The sequence below is a fragment of the Sciurus carolinensis genome, chromosome 4 (genome assembly GCF_902686445.1).
Source record: "Sciurus carolinensis chromosome 4, mSciCar1.2, whole genome shotgun sequence".
NCBI lineage: Eukaryota > Metazoa > Chordata > Mammalia > Rodentia > Sciuridae > Sciurus > Sciurus carolinensis.
Genome location: NC_062216.1, coordinates 156,424,850 through 156,448,783, shown reverse-complemented (window position 1 = coordinate 156,448,783; position 23,934 = coordinate 156,424,850). Strand labels below are relative to the sequence as shown.

The 23,934-nt window shown below is 38.8% G+C and overlaps 1 protein-coding gene across 2 annotated transcripts in view; it reads right to left on the bottom strand.

The window, feature by feature from the left end:
* Positions 1–13,068: 13,068 nt before the first annotated feature.
* Positions 13,069–23,934, bottom strand: part of Slc17a8 (solute carrier family 17 member 8) — a 49,530-nt gene continuing 38,664 nt past the window's right edge. For both annotated transcript variants that reach the window (XM_047550686.1, XM_047550687.1), the window contains 3 exons: positions 19,217–19,327; positions 14,977–15,104; positions 13,069–13,404 (listed from right to left, as the gene is read on the bottom strand). In XM_047550686.1, coding sequence (XP_047406642.1) covers positions 13,069–13,404; positions 14,977–15,104; positions 19,217–19,327 — 575 coding nt within the window. The remainder of the gene's footprint in view (positions 13,405–14,976; positions 15,105–19,216; positions 19,328–23,934) is intronic.

Genomic DNA, 23,934 nt, shown 5'->3' with positions numbered 1-23,934 from the left:
AAATCATCCAGGCTGGCCTCAAACTCACAATCCTCCAGCTTAGGTCTCCCAGGTAGCTGGGATTACAGTTGTGCACCAGCATTTAAAGATAAGTGCCCATCATATATCTTTAAAATGGGATGATTTCAGAGAGTAACAAATGAAACAGATAAAATTATAAACATCAATAAATTAAGGAACAGCTAGGAAAGTGGAAGGGGCAACTCTAAGCCTTGTGAAGGACTGGCATTGAACTGAGATCTGAAGGGTGAGATGGAGCCAAGGATTGAGGAAGGAGCATTTCTGACAGGGAACAGCAAGGTAGGCGAGTTTGGGGCCAGGAAGAAAAGGAAGACAGAATGACACAGGACCAAGAAGGAAGACAGGCAGTGTCACATGACGTAGGGATGCATGAAAATGTGGTTTTTATTGATTGTGATGAGATGCTGTGGTAGATTGTTGGCAAAGATGACCACAGCAGTCCCCACATTCCTGTGGGAATTCTTTTCGCAATGCAAATTTGAGGCTCCTCAAATTAGGAGGTGGGATCTATTTTCTCTCCTCTTGAACTGAACCTGGTTCTGTAACCAAGAGGGTGTAGAAAGTTACATGGTGAGACATCTGGGACTTGGCCCAAAGAGGCGCTACAGCTTCCATCCTCTCCCTATAATGCTGCTCAGAATCCACCACCTAAAGAAGCCCCAAATTTAAAAACCTTCCACAAACAAAGGAAACAAGAGCTTAAAGAGAGAGCCTACAGAATGAGAGAAGATCTTTGCCACCGCTCCTCAGATAGAGTATGAATCTCCAGGATATACAAAGAACTCAAAAAATTAACACCAAAAAACCAAATAACCTAATCAATAAGTGAGCAAAAGAACTAAACAGACATTTCTCAAAAGAAGAAATACAAATAATCAACAAATATATGACAAAATGTTTAACATCTCTAGCAATTAGGGAAGTGCAAATTAAAACTACATTGATTTCATCTCACTCCAGTCAGAAAGGCAATTATCAAGAACACAAATCATAGTAGGTATTGGCAAGGATTTAGGGGTACACTCATATACTGTGATGGGACTGAAAATTAGTGTCACCTCTCCATAACCATATGACCCAGCCAACCCACTCCTCAGAATATATCCAAAAGGTCTAAAATCAGCATACTACAAGGATATGACCACATGAATGTTTATAGCAACACAATTAACAACAGCCAAGCTGTGGAACCAAACTAAGTGCCCTTCAATGAATGAATGGGTAAAGAAAATGTGGTACTTTTACACAATGAAGTATTACTTATACATAAAAAAGAATGAAATTTTGACATTCGCCAGTAAATGGATGGAACTGGAGAATATCATGCTAAGTGAAATATGCTAGACCCATAAAGATAAAGGTTAAATGTTTTCTCTGGTATGTGGAAACTAGTCCAAAATAAGGGGTGGGGGCAGTAGAGAGAGAGAGAGAAAGGAAAAAGGTGGCAGTGGGGGTGGGGGTGGAATTCCATCAAAATAGAAGAAAGATGGGTAAGTAGACAAAGGGTATTGAGAGGAGCGATGGGATAAAGGAAGAATGGTGGAATGAATCTGACCTCACTTTCCTATGTACATATATGAATAAACCACAGTGAATCTCATCCTCATGTGTATCCATGAGACATTAAATTTTTTTAAATGCTTTAAGTAAATAGCAGTAAGATCAATAGAATAGGGGGAAGGGAACAGGGGAGGCAGGAGGACATGGAAAAGGGAAGAACTGGGGACTGAATTAGAGCAAATTATATTTATATTTTTATAATTATGTCAAAATGAACCCTAATGCTATGTATAACAAAAAGAACCAAATTTTTTAAAAAAGCCTATTAAAAAAAGAAACTGGAAGGAGGAGGAGGAGGAAGTGGGGTATGAGGAGGAGAAAGAGAAGAAAAAGAAGCCCCTGCCCAAACTAGCCAAGTGGAGGATGAGAGGTGATGTGGAGCAGAACCAGGGAACCAGTCAACAGCCAGTGAGACTATCCAACACAGTCAAGTGTAAAAGGACCTAGTCACATGGGCGACCCCGGGGAGACCAACAGAAGGACCACCTGACTGGGTCTCACCCAGACTGCTGGCCCATAGAGCTGTGAGCACGCGTAAGTAATTTGTGTTCTAAAAACATAAAACCTTAGGGGGAGTTTGTTACGCAGTTATAAACAAGGAATACAGAAATCTTTGGAATTTTAAATAAGAAATGAAATAACACTTCTATGTTCTAAAGTCCAATTAGGGTCCAAATGCATTGTTGGATTCATTCATAAGAACAATAGTCTTCAATCTTTCTAGAAAAGCATTAAAATATTATGGCCTCAGAGCAGAGGAGCTGCTCATGGGGCAGTGTTGGACCCTGGGACCTCGAGGTCTTCTGCTCACAATGAAATCCTATCCTCGAGCTTAGTCAAATCATGTGAAACCACAAACACTAGACAAAAAAAGAAGCAAGAGTCATTTGACTATTCCATTTTGGCTAAGAATAGATTTTTTAAAAACTTGATGAAAACCAGGATCATATTTTAGGTCAGAACTCATTATGAAATGTGTTCCCAAAGAAGATTAAAAAGGAAGTATGTGTGAACTCCAGCCTGTGGTGTTTCAATCCTACATTATGCTGAAATAATCAAGGACGCATTACATCATTGTTAAAAATGCAGAAGATTAAAAGATGATCTTTGAACATGCAATCTTGGAAACAACTTTAAAGCAAGAAGCACTCTTAAAACATAAAAAGCTATTTCATAAAAAAACTTCTGTAATTAGTAAAAGCCAAGATGTTTGCTCTTGCTGTGCATAATTATTTGATCTGCAGAGAAATAGGATTCACTCTGATTGTATAAATAGCATTATTTCAAATGGCTCTTTAAGTGATAATATTTAACCAGACTTTATGGCTATGTGTTCCTGGTACTTCATAGTATTTTCCATTAATTTCTCAAGAATGTTAACATTATCTCCCTAGGGTGTTGCTCATCAGGATTTATTACATATTACAGTCATGAGCAATATGAATTAAGAGAAAACTATGCTGGTTCTTTTTACATGAGTTTGCCTTTTTAATTCCAGTATTTTATAGTTACTATAACAAAGGGTAGGAATATATGTTAGAGAAATTGGAGACATTCTCACATTTTTGACCATCCACCACTATAAGCCAAACTCTGATTCAAGAAGGGAGAAGGGAGGTGGGAAAAAAAGATGGGAAATAAGAAGAATCCAAATGAAGAAAAGAGGCAGAGGGATTGTGGTAGAGAATAAACCAAGAAAGATGAGGAAAAAAGAAGGTGAGAAGGAAAAACCAGATGCTTAAGTCAAAGACTCAGTATTGCACCAAAGATGTCTCAGGCAGTGGGTCACAAAGTCACTGCACAGTTATTAGGTTTTCTTCAACTTAGCACGTTACCTGTGGCCCACGCTGGGTCAGTCTTAGCCTGTGTTGGATCATGGGCAACTTTGAGAATACACCAGTTAGGGAACAAAATAGACTGTAACCTGGAAGGAGTAAACAAACACAGACTTTCACTCTGCGCTTTCTGTGGGCCCCACCCAAGAACTCCAAATGGAAGTCTCACCTCAAGGACTTGGGAGCTACTCCCACACCTATATGATCCAGATAGCAGAGGCTTCCCCAGCTTCAGGATCTGGCTATAATTGTTCCCCCTTTCTCACGATAGTCTCTCCACATGAAATGTGTGGCAAAAAGGGAGCTTCTCCGAAAGCTCTGCCTCTCCACTGACTTTAAAAAGAGAGATCAGTCATGCTCAGCCACGAGTCCTGGCAGAGAGGTGGTATCATCCTCTCCATTAGGGAAAGCTGAGGAGGAAAGGAAGGTAGATTCACCTGAAAGCTCCTGCCAGGCTTCCACAAATGCTCCCGTCCCAATTACTGACAGGGTCAAAATGCCCTCGCATTAGTGGTAAGTCTTGATTACCAGCCACACTCACACTTTATTTCAGAACCCAGACATTGTGTGTAGATATGTATATGTGGATGGGAGAGAACAGGAAGGAGGAAGGCAGAGAGAAGGGAAATAAAGGGAGGGGAGAGAGAGAGAAAGGGAACAAGAAAGACTACAATCTTGGGATTTCCCTTGAAGTACTTTCAAGCCCGGGAATTTCGGTGGTTTATCTACTTCAAATGTAACTAGTGAAAAAATGCATTTCAAAACCACTTTGAAATTGTTTTCAGATAGCTGCACTTCTGCACTCTCTGTCAGCTTTCCATTGCTGTAACAAACACCTGAGATAAATCAACTTCAGAAGAGGAAAGGTTTATTTTGGCTCCCAGTTTGAGAGGTTTCAGTTCATGAATGATTGCCACTGTTGCTTTGGCCTGTGGTAGCACAATACATCATGGCAGGAGCCACGTGGAGCACACAGCAGAGAGGAAGCCCATTCATCTCATGACCAGATGTGAGAGAGAGAGAGAGAGAGAGAGAGAGAGAGAGAGAGAGAGAGAGAGAGAGAGACTACAGAAGAGACTGGAATCTTACAGTCCCCTTGGAGGACATACCACCAGTGACCCAAGACCTCCCACTAGGGCTTCTTACAGTTTCCTCCACCTTCCAATAGTGTCATGCTGGGGAACAAATCTTTAAGACACTTATGGGCCTTTGGGGGACACTACAGATCTAAACTATAGCACTATTCACTTTATTACTGTTAATAAATTTAACCAGATATTTATGGAATGAAAGACAATATAGAAAATAGCACTATTCACTTTATTATTATTGTTAATAAAGTTAACCAGATATTTATGGAATGATAGACAATATAGAAATAGAAATTCAGGTTGATTTTCCTTTGGGAATATCTCTTAATCTCTTACAGATGAAGTCAAGGATTTATAATCAAGGACTTCATCACTATTATTCGGAACCGTCTAGGTTTAGAAACTGCCTAAAATACCTAACCGCTGACATTTCAACACTTACCAACTGGTCTAAGTGTATAATATGAAATAATAACATTCAATCATTAAAAATCATGTTCTCATTGGCAAGACAGTGCAAGTTCTCTTGGCATGGAACAATCAGAACTCATATTCATAAATGGTAGGAAAGTAAAATAGCATAACCACTGTGGAAAATGGAAAATCATTTGGCAATTTACTATAAAATTAAACATATGTCTATCCTATGACCTAGCAACTCTACTCTTAGAGCAATAAAAGCATATGTTCACAAAAAGACAAGATCATTTATAGATGCTTTATTCATAACAGCTACTACCCCCATACACACATACACACACAACACACACACACACACACAAACATGGAAACCCAAATGACCATCACCAAGAGAATGATAAACAAATTCTGATATAGTCATACAATGCAATATTATATACCAATAAAAAGTGAGCTACTTATAAACACAATAACATGGATAATTTTTTGTAAATATATTGAGGGAAGAAAGATTCAAAAGAATCAGTTCTGTATGATTCCACTTATATGAAGCTCAAGAACAAAGTTAACCAGACATTTAGATGTCTAGTTTCCTCCTTTCTTCTTGTTGGTGTTGGTCTCTGTCTTTCAAATTGGAAACTTTCCTAAACTGTCTGAACCCTTGACTGTTCATAAGTAAGAGGAAGACAACCAAAGGTCACTCTTTAGGGAACACACTCCATTCAGGGTTTTGCCATCACTGCTACTTTAAAAGTCACTGTGACCTCCATGTTGCTAAATCCAATGGTTCTTTCTCAGTCCTTATCTCAATTGACCAAGAAGCAGCTTGGACACAACTAACCATACTGGCCTCCACACCAAACTTGCTGTACTTGGCCACAAGGCACCACTTTCTCTGGATACCCCCATCCTTACCTAGCCTTTCACATTTCTTTTGCTGGTTACTTCTCACTTTTCCTGATCTCTCTGTTAGAGTGTCCTCAGGGTTCAGTCATGCTATTCTCCCGATCACATGACTTTAAATACTAACTATGAGATGTGATGATGACTTACAAATATACAGCTCCAGCTCGGAGTTCTGCCCTGAATTCCAGACTATATTTCCACTGTCCACCTGATACCACCACTTAGACATCTATAGGCAAGTAAAACTCCAAAATCCAGCAAGTCCAAAATTCTTGATTCCTTCCTGCACCAATCTTGCTCCTCCCCCGTCTCCTGTCCCTTAGTAAATGTTTCCTCTTTCATCAAAATATGTCCAGAACCAGGCCACTTTGAGGGACTTGGGGTCCTTTATACCAAACATGTTTTTCCCAGGGACTTTGTACTTGCTTTTCCTCTGCCTAGAACTCTTTGCCCAAAAATGTTTTGACTTGCTCCCTCTCTTTGACTTGCCTTCAGTTCTCTGCTCAGAGTCCACCCCTTAAACACTTGACTTAGCACATCTACCCTCACTCTGTCTCCTTCATCCTGTTCTATGTTAGCTCTTAGCACTTACTCGCTGACATCCCATGTCCCGGATTTACTAATTGACAACTTTAATTTTTGTCAGTCCTCTAGAATACAAGTGTCATATGAGCAAAGGTTTATTTTTATCCCTAGTGCCTAGAAGACTGTAAGTGCTCAAAAACTGAGGTGCTCATTACAGATGCTAAGTGATTGTTGAATGAATGAATGAACCAATAATTTAATTTCTATCCCCATGGGGAGGCCTTGGTGGGTAGGGCCCACAGGGTATTATTGAGCCGGATCTGCTTATTGTGATGGGGAGACCCCCAAATGTCAATAGCTGTAAACCCTTTTTCTTAATGAGTTCCCACCTTCACTGTGATTCCTTCAGTCTCCTACTCAGGGCATATAAATGCCTGACTGGCAGTATTTTGGAATCTAAGTCCCAGAAAGCAGCTGGAAATTTTCAATATCCAGTATGCAAACTTTTAATTAATTTCCCTGTGTTTAATGAGGTTCATTCATTCTTCCTTCATTGATTTGACAAATATTTACTGAGTAGTTAATTTAAGACCAAGTAACTGTTCTCAATACTTGAGGTACATCAATAACCAAAATAGACCTACTCTCTACCTTTTGGAGTTGATATTTCATGAGGGATGTTCTTGAGGCCAGAGTTCCCTTCCAGAAAACAATCACCCCTCGGTTCTCCTCCAGGTAGGGGGAGGGGCAGTTTCTTGATTGAGCTGCTGGGGAGAGACTCTGGAGCTATGGCTGCTAAACTGGCAGCACTGACTTTCACCCAATTCTTGTGTCTCCAGCCCTCCTCCTCCTGTCCCACCTCACTCCCCTTGCTCTGTCCGCCAGAGGTGCTGGTGTTGGTGCCTTCAATTTTGCTTGCTTTCCTGGGTGCAGAAACTTGGGTTACGATTCACGCATCCCCATTCAGCTTCCTAAAGGTGATTATTCTTCTATTTTCTTCGTGCTGGTTTAAATTTCTAAAATTTTATAAAGCAGATATAAAAGCCTACATTTAATCCGCCATGTTTAATAGACCAACCTGAATGCCATCATCAGCATAATCTTCCTTGAATACCACACTGGAGTTTGAAGAACATACCCCCTGGGCATGCAGGACATGTCCCAGGTGATTAGATAGTGTTTGCTGTTTCCATACGTGGGGTGCCTGGGAAAAATTCAGCCACCTGGAAAACCTCTGTCTTCCCAACACTCCCAATATCCAGCGAGCATTGGGTTCAGTCTTCCTACCTTGCCTACTGTGTCGCCAGGGAAGCAGGGGAAGCACAGAACTCTGGGTCTCATGTCTCACTCCACTCAGGCAGTTGAGAGAAGAGGGAGCTCACTTGTTCATCTGGTTTTTTTACCTGTTCTGATCGTTGGGTCTGAACTAAACCGCCAGGGCTTAGTCCATCATTTTGGTCACACCTCACTGAAACAAATGTGACACTTTTCTGACCTTGAGAACACCATTGTCTGGAGTTACTGCTAGCTGGGAGAAACTGAGGAGAACAAATTAAATATGAAGAATTAAGATTTAATTAAGATTACATTAAATGTGAATCTAATCTTGAATTAGATATTTCATTAGGTTAAATTCATTAGGTCATATCTAGTATTTCATTAGAATTGAGAATTTAAGAATTAGGACTAGAACTGTAGCTCAATGCTAGAGTATTTGGTTGGCATGTATAGATGCAAGGCCCTGGGTTCCATCCCCAACCCAGAAAAAAAAGAAGAAGATTACATTATTAATCTTAACTAAAAATTAAGATTAAAGTACAGCCTTTAGAGACTCGTGTTTAAATTCTGCTCTGAAACACCATTTATTTATTAATAAATGCTTGGGAGTAAATCATTGAACCTTCTTCATTGGGTTGTCATAATAATTAAATGAGGTTATGTATGGAAAAGTTAGTCTAAACTCTGGAGACCGTGAGTGATGTATGTAATCTAAAGGGAAGTTCAGATTTCCAAACTTGATTATTAACTGAGGTTTGAATCAAGTCAGAATCTGTTGTATTCTAATTAATTGATATCTTTGTGGCCTCTGGTCTTTCCTGGAGAGGAATCAGAGTTCCTTTCTATACAAAGATTTACTGCCTACGACCTAATTCAGGACTCCAGAAAGCCACATAGCAGGGTCACAAGATGTCTCCCCTGCTCCCAGAGGGCTGGGAGTTGAGCCCAGGGCCTTGCACATGCTAGGCAAGAAGTCTACTGATGAGGTACATCCCCAGTCCTGGGTCACACAGTTTTGACACTGGGGTTAGGAGACTATTTCAGCATGCTAAGTGAGAATTTCTAAGTCCCTGAATCAAGGCTGAAAGTAGGTAGCAGATGTATTTAGTGCTTGGTTGGTAACCTACACACTCCTCTTTATTCTCTAGCCATCCTTGGAGTTAGATTGGGGCTATGTGGAAAGTATAGGCCTTTGTCTGGAACCAAAAATGATGGTGTCATTTCAGAGCAAAGCATTGAAGATCCAGAGTGTCTTCTTTCATCTTCATTGTGTGGTCAGTTTTCATGTTACAAATAGTGAGCCACAAAATGTTGAGTGGGGAAAAATATACCGTAGGTACCTAAATGACTATCTAGAACAATCCACCCCAACCCAACTAACCTCAACTTGTAATACAAGAGAGAACTAAATATTTGCTGTATTAAACCACTGAGATTTGGGGTTTGATTTATTACTACACAATCCCTAGGAAAATAGTCAGTTTAAGAGAACTTGTGAAGACAAAATAAAAGAGATTTCAGTGTCCATTGATGACAAACTGGGTAATTCAGACAACCTCCCCACAAGGAAAGTTGAACAAAACATGTTTTAACAATCTGCTTGAAAGCACTGGAAAATCAACGTGACAGTGAAAAATTACCAGGCTGCCATCTGACTACTAAGAAAAGGTGAAAATCCAGAGAAGTGAGCTGTACATTTGAGGATACTTTTCTCCTGGGAGCATTTGTTAATTCCAGCAAAGCCAGTGTTTGATGATTTGGTATAGAGGGGGAAAAAGTTGGACACTGGTAAAAACAATAGTGTGTGTTGGGACCCCGAAGTACTGTCCTTTAGGAGAGGATGAATTGGAAGTAAAAGACCTTCACACAGCCTGCAGTCTGGCTTCAAATCATCTGGGGGCCCAGAATATCTCATGCCCTGCAACTGGACTAAGGTGTTGCCATATAGCCAATGGGCTCAGGCTCCTGGAAGAAACAAACAAAACTTTCCTGAAAGAAAAAAGTGGGGGAGACATTGTTTTAAGCTGAATATTAAGCAACTTTCCAAATACAATGTCTAATACAATTAAAGAAAACAAGGCACGTAGACCCAGATAAGATAATATGAATAAGAACCAGCAAAATCAACAGAAAATAAAAATAATTACATGGCTTCCACATATTCGCACTGATCAAAATTTAAAACTTTAGCTTACTGTGTTCCAGGAAATAAAATATAAGTTTAAAAATTTTGGTAAAAGGGGCTGGGGAGATAGCTCAGTTGGTAGAGTGCTTGCCTTGCAAGCACAAGGCCCTGGGTTCGATCCCCAGCATCGCAAAAGAAAAGAAAAAAAATTTGGTAAAAAACTGTAAATATTTATTTATTTATTTATTTAATTGTACTGGTGATTGAACCCACAAGTGCTCTACCACTTTAGCTACACCACTAGCCCTTTTTATATGTTTTATTTTGAGACAGGGTCTCAGTAAGTTACTTAGGGACTTGCTAAATTGCCAAGGCAGCTCATGAACTTGCAATCCTACTACCTCAGTCTCCCTAGTTGCTGGATTATGGGTGTGCACCACCACACCCAGCTTGGAAATATCTTTAAGAAGCCTTAGCAGAAATAAAAGAAGAACCAACACAAATTCTAAAACTGAAAATGCAATAACTGAAATTAGGAACACAATGGATGAATTTTTATCAGATTCTAGACCTTGCTGAAGAAAGAACTAAAAAATAAATCAGAATGACACATAAAGAGGCAAAAGCTATAAAATACATAGGAGATTGTCAGAGACTCCTAGAGAGTATACAGGGAATGAAGCAAAAGAAGTATCTTAAGAGAAAATGGCTCAATAAGGAGTGGGGAAGAGAAAAAAAGAGATAATGACTGAGACTTATTCAAAGCTGGTATAAGACGTGGATCCACAGATTGAAAGTTAGATTAAATGAATTTGGCAGAAAAGAGAGAGAAGGAAATTTTTCTTTTAAGTCAAAGATGAACTCTAAGAGTTCTAGCTTATATGAAAAGGTGATGTGATTAACTGAGATAAAAACAGAAAAGAGTGGGTCTGTTGGGGTTGGAAAGAGATAGTGTGAAGCAGAAATAGCAGGCTCCCATTTGTACTTGTTGAATTTAACATACAAGCAAGAATAACATTGGTCCATTATTTCTCAAATAATTATTATTTTTCTCATCATTTTCAGGATCATCCAAAACTTTTATTGTTTGGAAAAGTCAATGAAGACTTTCTTATCTCAAGAATCCAACACCCTCAGGCTTTTCCTTCCTGCTAGCATCTATTCTCACCCTCCAAGTGTTGCTCTACAAATGAATGTTTGCAGCAAAATGTGCAAAGACTAATGTGGAATTTTTGCATACAACACCAACTTCAAATAATGGAAAACACACAATTTTATATCACAATCTATAATATTATCTCAAAAATTATCATGAAGGTTTTTTGTGGTATATATAGTTACTTTGTTTATTAACACAAAAAAAATCCACTGGCTACTATAATTTCTAATATTTTTTACTTAGAAAATAGAACAGTTTTCACAATAAACTCTGTCTGATAAATGAAACTGACAAAGCATGCTTTCTTTACAACTGAAAAGTTCCCCCAAAGGGCTAAAAGATGATATGGATAACGTTTGGTATTTATTGAGCACATATTCTAAGGGATTTATATGGAATAACTCATTTAAGAGATTTAAAGATATAAATTATATACCATTGATATAAAGAATATTATTTAATGGTAATTCAGGCAATTTTTTTAATCCACAATCTTTCTTTTTTGTTGTTTTGTTAATTCCAAGATTATTCTTTTTACAAAATACATTATAATTCCACAGATACAACTAGGGAACAGAACTATATATGGGAAAAAACACCTTATTATAATAAACTACAAGAAAGTCTCTTTTTTTCATGATATTAAATTTTTCTTCTAAAAATGGAAATAAAATTTTCAAAATCAATGAACAAGAAAATAATTTTATTTTTAAATAATCTTTTACATGCTACATTACATATTAAATATATCTAAAGAGTATCCATGTTATTGCCTGATGCAATCAAAGATGAATTTTTCAACACCACTTACAGGTCTAATTGTCTCAGTTTTTTGTTTTTTGTTTTTTTGTTTTTTTTTTTTTCATTGTAGTATTTCCCTGTAGAACTACTGCTATATTGTTGTGGTTTCCCTGCATATCATTCCAAATAGAGTCATTATGAAAAATTCAACCATAATTTTGTATAATTTTAATCAAACCTCCTAATATAATCACAAGCAGAAAAGGCTAAAGACATACTTTTTTTAAAACAGAAGATTCTTTCAAGAGAATTTTGCCTAATAAAATGCACAAACCTACTTCTGAAACTATTAAATGTCTTAAAGGTTTGTAAGTAATTTGAAGCATTATTTAACCACATTCTTGATATTATAAAGGGTTAAAATTGAACAGCCAACCCCTTGTTTATTTCTTTTCAGCCATGCTGACTATTGGAGTCCTAGAAATTTGGCTCTCTTGCTTAGCTTCTTCCCCCCACCCCGCCTTTACTTATTGGAATCTCTCATATAATTTGTGACCCTCACTATTTTAAAAATCTGTGAATTTATAAAATGGTTGGACTCATCAGGTAATATGGGACCCTAAGTTTCTTTGAGTCCAGACCCTCATTTATGTTTGAATTCCCTTGGTCACTCCCATCCCCCACACCTGCCCCCAAAAGAATTACCCACAAGGCAACTCATTCCATTTTCAATTTTCATTACTAAAAATGTCTTCCCTACACTGAGCTGAAATCTTCTTTCCTACAACTGTCACCCATTTGGGGTTGTGCCAATCTCAGCACTAGCCCTAGCAAGATGACCTTGGGCAAGTTAATCTCCTGTTGCTTGAGTTTCCTTAGTTGTAAAATGGAGATATAATAAATGTATGTTATAGATGCATGGAGATTAAATAAGAATGTTTATAAAGCACCTGGTACAACAGAGGGCCTCCAAGAATGGTACCCTGTAATAGGAATAAGAAAGACTCCTCTGCATGGGCTGCCATCAGAGAGATGGTGGCAACTATCATTAATTCTCCTCTCAATCAAATACCCCCATTTCCTTCAATGTTTCTTTGAACAAAAAGATATTGTCTTCCGTATTCTTCTAGCCATTCCTATTTGCATAAGTTCAGTTCTTTGAGGAAAGGCCAACTGCCAGTCCGAACATATATGTATTAAATTATTTTGTCAACTGAGAGCAAACTCTATCCTCATGTCATTGCAAGATAATATTTCCTTTTTATATCGCTATTTAATCTTCCTTTCCCCTCCTATCTCAAGTGTCCCCATATGTGGCCCTCTGGCAAGCCAGGCTATGAGGACGGCAGTAAGTATGGATACTTTATGGTTCTAATGTGAGGAAAAGACAGAAGCATCTCTCAGATATTAGGATGTATCTGAGAAGTTCCCCTCTTCATTCTGGTAGGACGTCAGTTCTTCCTCCTCAAGGATCATTCCTCTATGTTCCTTCTTCTGGAATTCACAATTTTGAGTGGTGGCTCCATAAGACATCTTCTTTCTGGGACTCACAAAATTCTCATGGTTGAGTTCTGTCTCCTCAGCTAATTCATCTTGGTCAATGATTCCACATTTCTCCTCAGAGAGAGACTCTGGGTCAGCCCACTCCTGTTTCTCCCCAGAAGCAAAGACACCATAGAAGATCACGCCACTGTAGTGCACCAGTGCAGCTATAAGGAAGACATTCTGCCATTCCTCTCGGGTCTAAATGGAAAACAAAATGCAATTAATGTTTTAACAAAAAACAGAGTTTAAGCAGTGTGTTCTGAAGGCCTCCACTGAGATGGAACCACCTGCCCAACCCAAGGCAACACTGTGCTTCTTAGGAGGACATGGCCAGAAGCTGCATGGATCTGTACCTAATTTGTGTACTCACAAAATAAGCATTAAGATCATAATGAGGGCTGGCATTGTGGCTCAGTGGTAGAGCACTTGCTTAGCATGTGTGAGGCACTAGGTTCAATTCTCAGCACCACATATAAATAAATTAAATAAAGGTTCGTCAACAGCTAAAATAAAAAAAAAAAAGACTACAATGAATGTGACTTTTCATTTTAAAAATATATTTTAAAATAAATGACGTGCAAAAATGCATGCTGCACCATTGCACAGCTCTTCTAAACATGCCAATGTGGTCTCCCCTCTAGGAGTAGGCTAAGTCACACTCGCTTTAGGACCCAACAATTTTAAATGTCGAAATCCCTTTCTTGCTTGCTGTTTGATACACAACAATATCTGAGTCATTGAAGTATTCAACCTTTATGATCAATAGCTTACTTAAAATCATATTTTCTGCATAAAAAGTGGTAAATCAAAAAATAGGGGCTTGGATATAAATCAGCATTAGAGTACTTACCCTGGCTTCCCTCCCCAGTACTGCAAGAGGCGGAGAGGGTAGTTTAAAGTTAGCATAAGATAATATCTTAGATTTAATAGGCATATTGCCAATCTTATCATCTCATGAACAAAAAGGGAAAACATGATTCTCTGACTATAAAATCTCCAAATTCCATCTTCCTTTTTTTCAACAGGCAAGGAAAGTTACCTCACGCTTTCTTCTCAAAGAAGATGGAAGAATTTCTGAAGTCATATTTGTAATAAGCTATTCAACTAAGAAAACAGGCCAAAACCCCATGGTATCGAATAATTCCTGACTATAATAAGTGGCATCCTGAAATTTTTTCCATGATAGAGATACAGAAATCAAGTGGCCTGTGGTTGAACTCTGGATGGGTTGCAGGATCTCTCTGTACTCCCATGCTGGTGTAAATACACAAAGGCTCAATAAAGACCACACCCTCAGAGGTTCTTAGAAAGGATCATTAATGTCTTTTTTATTTTCTTCTTAACAAGGAAGTATAACAGCACTAACATCCTTGCTAGAACACACTAGGCAATAGATGGAAATAAGTTATAAAGTTTAATCACTTCAAATTATAAAACAATCCTGGTAACTCATTTATCCTGAGTCAACTGCCTCAGTTTCTTCTTTGGGTATCTCAATGGTCTCTGGGACCTTCATCCCTCTCCCCTAAACCTTTATTTCTTAGTTGAGAAAACATGGACAAACAACAATCAATCCTGGTGTACTGATTTAAAAACAGAAGTAATGATTTAAAAAACAGAAGAAAAAAGAAGGGGGGAGGGGAAGAAGAGGAAAAAGTGGTCCAACAACTTCATCAAGGTTAATGACACACATATTTACATTTATGGGCTTGAGATCTCAAGTTTTGCAGCACTTCTACTGTAACCCATAGCCACAAAGGAGACCATTACCTTGTGCTTGGTCATTGCACCAACAATGAGGGGACAGACCATTCCAGAGAGGGTTCCCACTCCATTTGAGATTCCCATGAGAATGCTGGCATAGCGGGGGGCAATGTCGAGGTGGTTGACATTAAAACCTACAGTGAAGCCGAAACCTCAGAATCAGAGTCAAGAACAGAATTTCAAATATCTTTGGAAAACACTTGGTTTGCCCCAATTTCCATCAATCCACTTGATCTCCTCTAGTATTTGACTAATGGACACCCTACCAAGAGGCCTTGGTTTAGCACCACCAGGCTGTGTCTGCACAAAACAAATATGCTATAATTAACAATGTCTACCTGGGCCCTGGATGGGAAGAACTGAAGAATGTGTACCCTATAGATATGGAACTCCAAAATGTAGTGTTTGGGGAATCCTGAAAAGCCAAACCCTGCACCATATCTTTTCAGATTCAACAATCAAACTCTGTAGAACCCAACCTTACTTTGTAATATGTCCCCTCCTAGCCCTGGACTCACTCTTAAAAGACCCTGTTGGAAAGTCTGCCTTCATGTCCATGAAGTTTATTGGAAAGGCTGTTTTTTAGAATAATAAACATTCACACAAACATTAGCAGAACCTTCTATAATTGAAAAACACTTTCGACACTTTCACACACCTACTTGATTTGGAGTCTGTACATTTGGATTTGAATTTTATTTCCACCACATAATCCAGTGCAGTTTTAACCTTAGTTCCTTCATCACTGAAGATGAGGATCCTCATCAGTAAAGATGGGGATCTTATGACTCACCTCTTAAAGATACTGTGGCATAAGACTCGAGAAACAGGTGTGTGGGAGCCCTTAGAGAAGAGCTAAGCTACTTCAATCACCGTTACCACAGCTGCTTCCACTGTCATTGCTAAGCATTTCCCTGTCTTTGGGATCTTTATCAAAAGTGCTAGAAGTGGTAAAATAATATGTTGCCAATACCTCACTGTTGAATTCATTTGTCAGGAGAAAAGAATGAGCAGAAGCAAGGGGAAGGAGGGAAGGCTATGAAAGAGGCTTATGGCCGTGGAAATCAACTTGGCCAATGTTGCCCAATGGTGCCTTTCAGAGTCAGACAGACCTCAGTTCTGAGATGCAACCCTGGACTAAGGATTTAAACTTCCTGAACCTAAGTTTCTTCATCTATAAATTTGGGTAATACACTTTTGAGTATTAGGTTAAATAATGCATGTTGAATACCTGCTAACTAGAGGTGAAAGCTAACACGTATGCTCTTGATAGGTTGTTAGACATCTGTCTCATTCACCACTATCTTCCCTGCACCAGCAAAGCATCTGGTACATAGAAGCCACTCCCTAAGTAGTTATTTAATTAATAACTAATTGCAGTAACTGAATTTCAGTAACTGAAATTAGTTGCAGGTTTTGTTTATTCATATCTTTGTTTTCCTTAGTTTTGTTTTTTAATTCTCTATTCTGTACAAAGAACCTGAAAATAAGATTTAAAACAAACATTTTTTTCCCTAATCTTGCATATTGGTTGGCTGCTTTTTTCCTACCTCCATTTAAGGAATGTTTTTGAGAAAACCATTTCGGTAATACACACACCTACTCTTTCAGATCAAAGAGCCAGAAAGTCAGAATATAAAACAGCTGCAAGATTAATTAATCTTACAGTTCATTTGAATGTGATAAATACTTTATTAGAAAAGAACCCAGAGATAAAAAGCAATTAATGATTGTCTCGTATTATATTCTGATACAAAGCCTAGGCATCTGTGTTCAGCTGAAGATAATGTGACAAGAGCCATTTAGATTTCTAGCCCCACAATCCTGGTGCTCAGGGGGGAAAAATCACCAAGTGACTGAGATATTGATAGATTTTTGTAGCAGACGAAAAAAAATTTGCACACAAGTTGGGAGAGTGTGTTCTCCCAAACTGGCCATCATTCAGTCCTTGCCTCTTTCTAGCCTCACCTGTCAGGACTGTCTTGTCTATAATCAGCTCCTGAATTGTGCCAGTCTTCCCTGGAATCCCTATTTATTCCTTATAAAGTTTGCAGACAGCAGATCCTGAGGAATTATCACCTTCATGGATACAGTCCCTCCCACAGTGTCATTGTTGAGTCAGACCTTATTTCAATTTAAGTCACTCAACCTATTTGGGTGAGTTAAATGACCTCTCTGAGTCTCAATATCCCCATCAATAAAATGGACATAGCAATTACCTTATCATAAGACCGTGATGGGGATTAAATGAGAGATCATGCTTTAAAATTGGCAAGAATGCCATAATCCCAGTGACTAGAGAGGCTGAGGAAGGAGGATCACAAGTTCAAGGTCAGCCTAAGCAACTTAACGAGAACTTATCTCAAAATAAAAAGACCTGGGGATGTGGCTCTGTGGTTAAGCATCCTTGGGTTCAATCCCCAGCACCACCACCCACCCCCCCAAAAAAAAGAAGGAAAGAAAAATAAAAAGTGGCAAGCATGAAGTAAGTGTTTTTTAAAAAACAACAACAACAAAAAAAGCAGCAGCTGCAGTTGAGGGCATTGGGTTTCCCTCCTTCTGATTGTGACTTAATTGGCAATCCAAAGGAAAGGAAGCAATATGAACCTGAACGTTTCAATATCTCTGAAGACAGGATATGAATCTCTTTTACATCACAGAGTTATCAAGGGAAGATGTCCCTCAACATCCTACGGGAAGAAAGTCATGACTGCTCTATCCTGGTTACTCAGAGGATGCTGATCAGCAATCATTGGGGAGCTTTGTTAGAAATACATATCTCAGGCCCCACTCTGGACCTACCAAATCAGCATCTGAATTCTGCAAGCTCTTAGGGTGACTTCTTCATACATTAAGGTTCGGGACTCTTAGTTCGTGTGCATAATAATAAATCAATGGCAACAGTGAAGACATAATTTTGTTTTGCCTCTGTCACTGTGCTGAGGGCTTCAAACACCTTGTTTCCACTCAAATGCAAACTTTCTGAGGGCAGAATGTTTGATTGGTTCGCTGCAATACCCGCAAGTGCTGAGAGCAGCGCCTCGCTAGTGGAAAGCGTGGGGGAATGCATGCAAGGTCTCAGTCCATCCTTCCAACAGTCACATGAAGTAGTGGTTGTCTCTCTCCAATCTCTGGATGAGGACTTAAATAATTTAGCAAATTTTTTCTTTTACAAATGATAAGTAGTCAAGAGTGGTCTCACACCCAGGTCTATGCACTTCCAAACCCAAATTCCTAGATACAAGGTACTTTGAAAGTAGACTTTTTTTTTTTTTTTAATTTATTCATTGGCTCTATTTACTTTTGATAGATACCTCAAACCTCCATTTTAGGGTAGTTTGGATCAGAAGTTCCATCTTTTTTCTTTTCTGGCACATTACCACTCTATTTGATATTTAGGTAGGCTGGGATAATGGGAAGAACACAGACTGACAGGTAAAACTGTGCTTTGTCCTTATTTTGTCACAACTGTATGACATTAGAAAAGTTCCCAGTTTTTCTGAGTTTTTGGTAAATATTAGTGAAATAATGAAAAATCAGTAAAATATTGATATTACTACTTGCTTCACAATGCCATGAGATAGATGCAATTATGTAAAATTATCTGTACATAACAATTTTTATTGCAATATTTTAAAAATAAACAAACAACTGAATTTTGTTTTACCATCCAGTTTTGCACAGGGAGCTTCTAAAGTCTATAAGATATGACATGGTGGCACACTGGCTTCTCATAGTAGATTGATTTCTGCTCCTATAAAATGGGGATCCTAATGGCCCTGATAGCCCTAGGGTTTTGATTGTGCCTGGAAGAGTCTGCTTCATCAAGGTAAGCTCATATCATCATTACTGTTCCTACCTGCTCTACCTGTACTGAAAGCCCTCTTCCCTCCCCAGACCTGCATTCTTTTTTTTTCTTTTTTTTAAAGAAGGCTTTATTTAAGAAAGCTTCCCACCCTAAAAAACTTAGGTCTCTGCTCATGCCTCAGAGAAGTCAACAGCATTTGTGCCTTTTTCAATGGCAGAGTAAATAAAGACAAGTAACTCCAGCTTGAATGGACTACTAAGCCCATCCCAGTCATTTTACAAAGTCTCCAACTAGCTAGAACTCTCTGGGCAGAGGCCCTCCTCCTTGCAGTGGCCTGGCTGCTGAAGGACGGTGTTCCAAAACCCTTGTCTTTCCTTCCTCCTAAGACTTGATGAATCAATCTATAGACAAGGTTCAGACACACAAAGGACACTTTACCTGAAATGGCAAAGCCACTAAATCCTACAGCAAGCACCAGAAAGGAGATAGCCACCCCTTTGGTATGGGAAAAACCAACCACCAGGAGCAAGGTTGCCTCCATGCCAAAACCTGCAAATGGAAATAATGGGGGGGGGGGTGTCATTTTCATGTCAGCCAGAGTTATTAATTTATCACATAAGAATGAATCCATATTTCCATGGACCCAAGTTTTTAATCCATACATTCTAGCACAGTGCTATTACCCAGATGTGCTATGCCCATGTGACCATGCTAATATCACCCAGGAGTTCTGTGAACTTTTCAACATTATCCTGATGCACATTGAATACCAAATGGTTCCAGTAGGTTCCAATGATGCTCCTGGGAAGAGGAATGTTATTAGTCAATTCATGAGTAGTTGCACCTACCATTTCTTTTTTTTTTTTTCTTTTTTTTTTTTTTTTTTTTCTTTTTGCGGTGTTGGGGATCGAACCCAGGGACTTGTGCTTGCAACGCAAGCACTCTACCAACTGAGCTATATCCCCAGTCCTGTACCTACCATTTCTAAATACTAAAACTTCTATATGCTTTCACTGATCCCCTTTAACTACATAAGTTATGGCCACCCACATAAAAGTAACATGTCAAAGTGGCCACAGTGCTGTACACCTGTAATCACAGCTATTCAGGTGACTGAGGCAGAAGGACTGTAAATTCAAGGCCAGTCCAGGCAATTTAGCAAGAGCCTGTCTCAAAATAATTGTTTTTTTTTAAAAAAGGGCAGGGACTATACCTCAGGGATAGAGTGCTTGCCTAGCAAGTGTGAAGCCCTGAGTTCAGTTCCCAATACCACAAAAAAATAAAATAAATATAACATAACAATATTAATATTTATTGCCAGAAATGGCCAGAAAGCTGTAGTAGATATCTGAAATAAAAATCAGGGCCCTACTGCTTGTAACACAGAAGGCAAAATTCTTCAACAAGATCTCAGTTCTCTTTTTTAAAAAGTCACAATATATTTGCACAAAAAAACATAGCAGAACAAAAGTACTTTCTGTTCCTTTCATTCAAAATAAGTAAGTCCAGCACAATAAAAATGAATGAGAAAATTATGAAATTTCTTCTCATAAAAAAAATCAGCCAACAGCAGACAGAAAAAAAAAAAGTGGTATAAATACCATTTGCAGTATATGAAGTGCCTGGGATGGGGGAGACAATTGGTGATGCTTCCTTCTGGAGACTGCTGATTCTGGACATCCCTACACCATTGTCCTGCAGTTACATCGAAGGCAACATATTCAAATCAAGTCTCAGTTTCCCTACTTTTTGCTCCTAAGAAAAACAAAGCAAACCACCACCAACAAGTTCTTTGTTTTCCTTCTCAAGATTAATCTCCTAATACTTGTGTTTAGGACTCAGACTATAGAGTCCGACAAGATTGGCATCCAGTTCCACCTCACAATCACTGATGGTGGTTTAACCGTGGACAAGTTATTTCAGCTCTTCAATTCCTCCTCAAAAAAGAAATGGAGATAATAATACAACCTTGTAGCATACTGGGAGATTAAATGAAATCGGGTCTGTGAGGCAGATGGGCACAGTTCAACAAATGGTTACCAAAAGCCCAGTGCAGAAACTTGAGAATCATCTTGGATTTCTCTTCCTTCTTCAGCTGTCACATAAAAATCCATGGGTTTATCCTCAAAAAATCTACCAAATCCAACTTCCACTTTTTCCACCTCTGCCTCCACCTTAGTCCTGGGTCCCATTTGCCTCTCAGCAAGACAACTACAATAGCCTTTTTGGCGGTCTTTCCTCCTCATCCTCCTCTTGTCCATTTGCGCACCGCTGTCTTCCTAAACCACATGTTTAATTAATCCCTTCTTTGCTTGAAACATTGGTCAAGGGATGTGGACATCCATAGCACAGCATTATATAATAGTCCCTCTCGCTGGTCCATTTTCCTCTTCTGCCAGCCCTCACCTCTGACCTCACTGCCCCTGTCCACACACAGCCCTCTGTGTTGCATTAACAGCTCTAAAACTGTTTCCCAATCCTGTCTCATGCCCATGCATATTTTCATGTACTACTCTTTGCCTGGGACATTCTTCTTTCACCATCTTCTCTTGTACTTGAGACTCTCCTTTAAAGTTTGGTTCAAATATTTCTTCCTCTAGAAAGCTTCCCGGACAGCCTTACCCAACCCTCCACCAGTGTAACTGACATTTCCTTCTTCTTACTTGCTATAGAACTTTTCACGTTGCTTTGTGATTTTTCCTATGTGTTTCTGCCTCCCCCACAAAACTATACTTTTAACACAAAATCTGGCTTAGCACAAGGTGCACACTCAGTAAATAACACTTAACCAATTAACACCAAGGAAAGAAAATAGGATCAAAACATTTAGGTTGAAATACAAGCTACAGCACTTATCGTAAATCTTGGCTAAGTTACTTGAATTTCTGAACCCATTTCTTCAAAACTACCATAGAGAAAAGCAAGCATTGATTGCTATTTTAGATGGACATCTAAAGAGAATCAAAAGAAACTATGGAACCAGTTTGTGCCTTTAAAATATGAATTTGGGCCGGGTGCAGTGGTGCACACTGTAATCCCAGCAGCTGGGGAAGCTGAGACAGGAGGATCACAAGTTCAAAGACAGCCTCAGCAAAAGTGAGGCACTAAGCAACTCAGTGAGACTCTGTCTCTAAATAAAATACAAAATAGGGCTGGGATGTAGCTCAGTGGTTAAGTGGTTAAGTGCCCCTGGGTTCAATCCCCAGTTCCAAAAAAAAATAACTTGAGGGTTTGGGCTGGAGATGTAGCCCAGTGGTCTGGCACTTGCTCAGCTTGTACAAGCTCCTGGGTTTGATCCCAACATTGGGGAATGGGAGAGAAAACTGGGTTTTATATCATTTTATACTTGTTCTTAATTTGCTTCATAATTTCAATTTTTCAGAGAAAAATTGCTAGTGTTCAATATACTGATTATATGTCTTTTAGAAGTAACCTATCTTAAATAACAAAGCATTTGGCTGACTCTCTTTTAACATTTCAACAAAGATTGTGCCAGAAAGTTAATTCCCCCAAAGAATTAGAATGAGGACATTGTATGAAGAATAAAACTTAGAAATGATTTGTATTGATTCATTTATAAGAAAAAGGTGATCATGACCAAATTATTAGCAGATTGCCAAAGCAAGTAAAAGCAGTGAGCACCTAAATGGTTCCTATTGGTAGTCAAAATGCTAGAGAGAACTTTGTTTTAGGAGCTTAAGGATAAAATTTGAATTTCAGGAATACCCAAAAGATCCTTGAAAATGAACCTATGCAGAGTTGACAAGATAAGCAGCATTAGGATTTAAAGACCTAAGAACATTTTCATTTCATACTAGAACAGCCTGGGTGGAGTTCACACAGGCAACTGATTCAGCCAGACTAGAATGTTTTCCTTTTAGTCATATTTACAGGTACTCTAGTGGGGAATACAAGGATCTTGGAAATATGCCCTGATTCAGAATGAACTAGAACAGAACATCATGTCCTAGGGTGATCTGCTGTTTTAACTGATTGTAAGAGCACATATCCCTTGTCTGTGGAAAGAAAAGGACAAGACAGACTCCAAGATATCTGTGATCCTTCTTACATGAGAAATGACCAGTATATCTTTTCAGGAAACATGAAAACAATTAAAATTCTCTAGAAGATCATTGAAAATGTCTTGTCATAGCAAGATAAATCTGGCTTATTCAGCGATCATACAAATTTCTGTTTTTAGGTAGTTGTCTCTCATCAAACATCTCTATTTAAACAAAGAGGGATGACTGTGGTCTTTTTCTTTTTTTAAAAAGTTTCTGGGTAGAATTCACTGATCATACTATGTCAAAATATAATAGTAAGAAAAAGCCAGTGAAAAGGTATTTTTTAAAAGATGGGAGGAAGTTTGGGAGAATATTTATATATATATATATATATATATATATATATATATATATATAAAATATATATATATATATATATAAAACACAACACCATCCCCACCACTGCCTCACTCTGACTCCCATCTCCACCAACACATTGTGTTCTCCAACACAGCCTCCTGCCTCCTCTTATAAGAATGCTTGTATCACACTGGGCCCACCCAGATAATAAAGAATTATCTCCCCATCTCAAGATCCATAATTTAATCATGCCCACAAAGTTCCTTTTGACAAGTGAGCAAACATATTCAGAGATTCTAAGAATTGGAACCTGGATATTATTCTGCCAACTATAGCTGTTTGGGGAGGATCCTAAATGCAGAGCTCCAAAGGTTCTCCTTCAACACATCAGAGAGTAGGCCTGCACCTGCCAACCTTCAGTCTCCTACACAAAGGCTCAAGTTAAGGTCAGGACCAACCAGTAATCAGGCTGCTGAGATGCTAGGTTCCCAACCTCATTAGTCAGACTTTATTCCCAAGGTGCTGTAAGGTCATTATACCTGCCCTGTATCCCTCCACATTGTAATCATTTCTAACGGACTTGACCCATCTAATCTGGAATCAGAGCATGCCCAAACCCTCCTTTTCAATTTAAATCCCAGTTGTGACCTCTCTCAATATACCCTCTCACTCCCACCTGACCCAGTCCCCTGAAGAGGTAACAGCAAAGAGTGGGAGTATTGGCAATGTTCTAGTCTGATCTAATGCCTTGCACCGAATCTGCCACTCCAATAAGTTACTTTATTTTGCCTC